The sequence below is a fragment of the Mercurialis annua genome, linkage group LG2 (genome assembly GCF_937616625.2).
Source record: "Mercurialis annua linkage group LG2, ddMerAnnu1.2, whole genome shotgun sequence".
Lineage (NCBI taxonomy): Eukaryota > Viridiplantae > Streptophyta > Magnoliopsida > Malpighiales > Euphorbiaceae > Mercurialis > Mercurialis annua.
Genome location: NC_065571.1, coordinates 33,806,474 through 33,812,941, shown reverse-complemented (window position 1 = coordinate 33,812,941; position 6,468 = coordinate 33,806,474). Strand labels below are relative to the sequence as shown.

At 31.1% G+C, this 6,468-nt stretch overlaps 1 protein-coding gene across 26 annotated transcripts; it reads left to right on the top strand.

Annotated features, from left to right (window-relative positions):
* Positions 1–1,706: 1,706 nt before the first annotated feature.
* On the top strand, positions 1,707–6,383 carry LOC130015154 (uncharacterized). Of its 26 annotated transcripts, none has more exons than XR_008790167.1 (9): positions 1,715–2,037; positions 3,260–3,531; positions 3,969–4,014; positions 4,131–4,165; positions 4,266–4,327; positions 4,409–4,460; positions 4,614–4,659; positions 5,664–5,732; positions 6,189–6,383. XR_008790167.1 is itself a non-coding variant. In XM_056104799.1 (8 exons), coding segments are annotated over exons 4-8 (336 nt in total). In that variant the 5' UTR covers positions 1,707–2,037; positions 3,260–3,527; positions 3,969–4,327; positions 4,409–4,454; the 3' UTR covers positions 6,345–6,383. The 26 variants fall into 26 exon arrangements, 5 of the variants coding, with proteins under 5 accessions (XP_055960774.1, XP_055960773.1, XP_055960772.1 ...); XR_008790164.1 differs by having other exon boundaries at positions 3,948–4,014; XR_008790173.1 differs by adding an exon at positions 4,739–4,799 and having other exon boundaries at positions 1,707–2,037; positions 3,948–4,327; positions 4,583–4,659.
* The last annotated feature ends 85 nt before the right edge of the window (positions 6,384–6,468 follow it).

The window sequence follows — 6,468 nt, the reverse complement described above, 5'->3', positions numbered from 1 at the left end:
AATGTTTTAATTAATATAATTTGAAATTTTATAATAGCTGAATTTATTCAATTTAATTTAATTTTACTCGTATAAGCATTATTAAAATTGTTTTTTATTTAGGGTTTAGGATTTAATAGGTCTTGATGGAGTCTGCCTTCTGATCCAGTGAATGAGACCTGCAAAATAGAGCAGAAGCTAATCGGACGGTAGAAAGAACTAACAGATGAATTGGTAGAAGGAATGACCTGTAAAAACAATGAAACCCAAATAAAATTAGACCAAACATGCCACATATATACATAATCATGAAAAAGACTTCAATCTTACTAAATGAAATAACAAATAATCACTTGTTCAGTTTTTTCTCTTTCTTTTGAACCAATTGAAATAGCAAATTGGGTCCTGTTTGTTTTTAGTTTTCTGATCTAAACAGAGACTTGAGGTGGGATAATAAATTAGGGCAATGAAAAATGAGAGTGAGACACAAATTAGTGATTGGAAGGGAAATAGGAATCAACGATGGATGAAAGTAGTGGACAACATTGTTGTATTAACGATGACAGGAATCTGGTTACTGAGACAACGTTGGTCCAGCGACGGCAACAAACTGAGAGTGAGATGGAGGACATGAGAGGGAATGGAAGGGAATAACTGAGACAATTAGGTTAGAAAATAGAGAGTCATATGAGATAGAGCAAAATTAAACGAACAGATATAATTCTGGTCGCTGTTAATGTCTTATTGAAACTGGTTATTGTTCTGGTCATGAAAAATGGTGGCTAATGGCCTTTCTCTTGTAGTGTAGGCTTATGCCTGACTTCGAAATTGGAATGGTTTTGAAAAATGTGGAGTCGCCATCTAACTCAGTTAGGAATTCCTTTTTCTACCAACTGGATAACTTTACTCGCCTCCGGGAAGGTTATCGTATGACAAAAGTTCTTTTTCTTGTCAATACGGTTCCACTAGTTTAGAGCGGAGTCGATTTCGAGTTCGGGTGAACCTGGAATTCCTTTTAGAAATCGTTGGTTGCTCGCGGACTGGTCGTCTAAGCCCAATTGATTGGCTGATTAAAAATGTGAGGCCACCACGACGCCTTTGGGAGTACTGGAATTGAAATATTATGTTTAAAACTGATTTAAACACCCTAAATACATATTTAAACACGTACCCAGTGTGTCGGGGTCAAAACCCACGTAGTTTGTAAAGAACTTCAAATCCTAAATGATTGAGTGCGACACTTTAATTTTTGTTATTATTTAGGTGTCTTATCCAAGATACCATATTTTTTGTATATAATATTTTTAGTGCAAATTAGACAGAAATAAAATTTAGAATCCAAGTAAACAGAAATATTTTATAACAGAGAATGCGAAACCGACAAAATATAAAGATAATTAATGAAAATTAAATAAATAACTAATGATGATAATAATAATCAAAATAAATAAAAGTAAATACAAAATTAAATACAAAAAAGATATTTATTATTTATCATTGCATAATTATTGATTATTATATATTATAAATATTGAATCAATTGTATGTTAACTTACTTTGTGAATTTTAAAATGTGCAAATAAATTACGGGTCATAATTTAAAAGTCAATCCCAAAATAGAAAAAAAGGGAAATCCCACTTTTTCTTTAGCTTTATGTTTTCATGGAGAATAATAATCATTAGATTAAAATATAAAAAGATCTGGACCATTAATTCCTATACACTACACCTAAACAAAATCAATCCTATTTCTTCACATCATCACTTCATCTCCTTCTCTCAACCCGCGAGAGCCTCTATCAACCATTCCTAACCCTAATTCTTTTAATTCTCCAAATAGGTAATTACACACATCATGTTCCCAACACATTCTTTTATATTTTCTTCTTGGTCTGACTCTACTTCATGCGAAACCCCTAACTTTTATGTGGATTGCGGTTCAAATTTAAAGGAGTTAGACTTTAGAGAATGGATTTTTGGTTGCGTTTCCGTGTAGTGGTTCAGGCGAGTTCGATTGAATCCTACCGATTATGGATGGTGCCGCTTAACCGAGCAAAAGTAAGTATTTTCTATATCCTTCTGATTTTGATTATTTTGTTGCATTTTTTTGTTTTGGGTTAGAGATTGTAGGGATTGAAATGCTTGGTTCAGTTTAATGGATCCGACGTATAGAATGTGCCGTAGTTTATCGAATTCTGTTATTCATTATTTGAGATGATATCCACCCATCTTAAACATACATATTAATATGACTCAAATTATGCGTAGTGACGAGGCACTTTAATAGAATTTAGGATAAAGCAGCATAACAAAAATAGGATATGTTAATAGAACAGATGTCTGACGGAAAATAATTAATGTGTAGTATCAGAGCATAAATCAGTTTAAGATTGTAAAAGTAGTGTTACTGCTATAAAGAAGAATAAATCCGTGTGGTACATAAAATATAATGGCAAATTTTCTGTTTTGGTGGAACAGTTCTTACAGTAACTTTCTTTAGTTAAAATCTAACTTGTCTTCGGACACAATTTACTTGTTTTGACGCTCAAAGAGTAATTTTATGGTTCTTATCATTTATTATCATATTGCTGGCAAGAAATAGCAATTCTAATAAATTTCTTATATGTCACATGCTTGTCTCTTTATATCTACAATTTTCTTATCAGCTAATAAATTATTCAGTGCCATTTCCTTGAGATAGTCTCTGCTTTCCCTAATATGAATAGTTATTTCCTCTCCTCTCCTACATCCAGAGGTTCAATTTCAATAGAAGAGTATATGTCTTTATTTTTGTGCTATAGTAAGTAGTGACTGGCTTAACTTGAATTCAAATAACATCAAAGTATCAATAAACTTAGAAACTATACCATATTTCATAAATCATTAGGATTGTTTTATCTGTTCATTAATTATTATATTGCTGCTCTCTTATTATTATCATCAATAACATCCATTCTTGTTTATGGGATATTTAGTTATCATCAATAACTTCTTATTATTCAAATCAGTAGGGGCTGGTCTAATTTTAGAAGTGTCAATTTTGTCTTTACTTTGGAGTCTTTTTTGCATAATGAATCTCTCTGATGAAATTTTGGAACATGATGTAGAAAATCTAGATTCATAGGAACTCAAATTAGTGATTTTAAATATTATTGCATAATACATTGGACTTTTCCGGAGAGCCTTTTGCAATCTGTAATCATTTTTCAGATTTGTTTTATGTATAAATGCCATGTGAATGAAGTCTTATGTATGAACTAATTTTTTTGCGTGTTTATAGATAAGAGAGAAAGAAATAAAGGCGCAAGAAGAGCGAGATCCAACTATCTCGCAAGCAAAGAGACGGAAACAAATGATTGCCTGCCTGCCCAAGCTATTCAACATGATGCATTTCTTGTTTCAATCAATAAAGCGATCAGTTATCACGAAAGACGAGCTTGTAAATTGCATATATTGGAAAACATAAAAATTCATATATTGCTCAATGAAGTAGCCCCTAGACCTCATAACAGCGGTCATCACACAATTGAATCTCGCTGTACCTCACAGTATGTAAGTTTCTTTCTTTTTCAGATTTGATTTTTTCTTGCAACTAAAAAAATGAAACAGCTCTAATGAGAAGTTTTGTGCAATATCTTTCTAGTTCAGCTAAAGTTGTGAATTGTCATGCATCTAATTTACACAAACTCATAGAGAGTATATGTGGTATATGATTACTCATAGCTTAAAAAGTGTGTGCCGTTTCAAAATTGATGCACATAAGTTGCTCGACTTGAGTTAACAGTTATAATGCTAATGTTTTAATCATTGATATTATCTACTAAAATGTGTAGTGTAATCGAATCATACTTTTTGAATGATTAGTGATGGCATTTCTCTCCTTTTGCTTTGTTGTGAAATTTTTGTCATGATCCCTTCTCTACAGAAGTTTAGAAAAATTTGAACATTAATTTATGCTATATTGAAAGGTTTTGGCCATTCTTTTCTAGTTGAAGGCAGGAAAATGCAAGTTCCATTCACACGAACCTCATAGTGGTTAGTTCTCTTAATCTTTTTCTAAATTGATCCTAGTTCTCAAACTTTCTTATTAATGAGTAGGATTTATGTGTAAAAGTTGTTAATGAAGATTTTTGTTTGTCTTCAAAATTCAGTTGCGTGCCAAAAGGTTTATGTTTTTGCAGCATAGGTAAAAAATTGTGTAATCAAGCAAGATAGATCTACAATGATTGTTTTTTTCATTGTTGATAAATAATCCATGTTAGTCTGCAAAATTTGATTGAGTACAGAAAACTCAAGGACGAAGATAAAGATAATGATGGCAAAACAGCTAACGACATTGAAAATTAAGGTACTTTATTTTCTTTCCTCAAGATCTAGTTCTCTCAATTTTTCATTTTTCTGATCCCTAATTCCGCTTTCAAATTTGAAGTGTTCGTTAGTAAAGTGGCCGCCTCAAATGAACGATCCAAGTGGAAATGCAAGTAAAGATATACATTGACTGCTTTTAATTTCAATTATTTCAAATTATTGCTTCGCATGTTAATGTGTTTGTTCTTGATTCAGATAGGGGGTATTGTTACGCTTGCATTGACTGTTCTTACAGGCTAACAAGCTATACTTATTGTTTGGTCTAGGAGAGCTGGCAAATACGAGTATAGTGTTACTACTGCAAAAAATTTGGTAATTTTGGTACTAATTACTGTAAATAGCTCTGCGTAAACTTCTAGTATGTTAATTCTTCGGTTATTTGTTTGTTTAGGTGGAAACTTTGAAATGTTTGCTGTCGCTTGTAGCCTTAGCGAGAACCTGGCATAATGAAGGTGTTAGTATTACCGATGATAACATGTTTTACTTAGTTGTTACTCTTCTTTGTTAAATTTGTGATTATAGATTTCGCTGTTGTAACTAGCTTTTGGAAAATCATAATAAGAATCAGGGATTTTCAGATTTCGACTGCTTATTTAGTGTTTGATTATCCTATAATAGGTGTAGTGGCCATTCTAGTTGGCCAGTGTGTTACTGATCTTTTATTACTGTTATTCTTTAAATAGTGGAGTTATTAATGCCATATTTGTTATTTAATGGTTCGTCAATTAGAAATTTTAAACATTTGGGCTCCTGTATAGGAGAAGTATTATCTTGGTTGATTTTGGAATTCCACATGATTTTCCATGCTTATCTTTTCAATGTTCGGTAGCTATGTTCTTTAAATTAACGAAGTATTGTGTAATATATGTTGCTTTTGAATCTTGCTATTAATTTGGCCACGTTGCGTACAACGTTAGATGAAGTTATTGTGTACATACGCCTTAGTAATGCCTCTTCTCTTTTACTGGTTATGAAGTTATATTAGCGTTTTACCACTCGTTAAATGTAGGAAACATGTAATCATCTACTATTTAACTATTTGATTTCTTGATGATAAGCTTATATGCTTATGTTATATGAACTTGTGCAACTGTTGATACTAATTAATTTTGAGACTTGATAAAAAGTAATTTATTGAGCTGCCTAGGTCTAGGTAAATGTTATATAATTTAAAACAGGAATGAAGTATGTCTCTGTAAAATCTTTCCAGGATTAATCAAGATTTAGTATTCAGATACACTATGCTTCATTTCCTTTTGGTTCTGCTGTTAAAGTTTCTAACTTTAAATAATGATTGTGCCTTTTGCATGCAATAGTTGGTGGAATCAGTACTAAGTAAGGTTGCGGAAGAGTTCAAGCAATGTATTACAAGTCAATATGACCTGGTATTGTTCAGAACTTCACATATCTGCTTTTTTTTGGTTTTCTGCAGTGTACTTTTTGTTAACATATTGATCTTGTTACTTAAAGATAAAAACAAGTACTAAAGACATGGCTGTTTCCCCGGGCAACAAATTTCCATCTAATTGATAAAAGAGTAATCCTTTGACTAATCGCATCTCCTTGTTAGACCAAAGTTACCATTAAAGCAAACATAACATTTTCACAATTCATAAAGTTATGAATGTAGGTTTGAAATGATTTCACTCTTCTGAATCTCTTTTACTATTTTATAAAATCATTTTAGATTGAAGAAAAAACCACCAGAGCAATAAAGAAAGAGTAATGCTTTCATAAGAACCGCATTTCTTACAAGGAACTTAAATTTTAAAATTATTAATTTAAATATGTTAGTTTAAAAATAAATATGTATATTATTTCATTAATTTTTTTTCTTGCAGATGAGAATTGTCGGGATGAAAGAAGATGGACGTCTCCCTATATTAAAAGTTAGGCTTAATTTAGTTTTTTTTCTTTTTAGAAAATATTTTAGATGTTTGCATACGATCGGTTATTTTAGTATTATTGAACAGTTATTCATTTATAATTTTATGTAATATTTTAGTATAATTTTATGTAATATTTGAATTGATTTAGTATCTCGCAAGCAACAATTTACCGTATTTAATTGTTTTAGTATCGATAAAAATAAAAATAATATAATAAAATAGCAATTATAAT

Coding starts and splice junctions, on each gene's coding strand:
- LOC130015154 (XM_056104799.1), top strand. Junction 4,660..4,738: donor TTACTACTGCAAAAAATTTG/GTAATTTTGGTA, acceptor TTGTTTGTTTAG/GTGGAAACTTTGAAATGTTT. Junction 4,802..5,663: donor GAACCTGGCATAATGAAGGT/GTTAGTATTACC, acceptor TGCATGCAATAG/TTGGTGGAATCAGTACTAAG.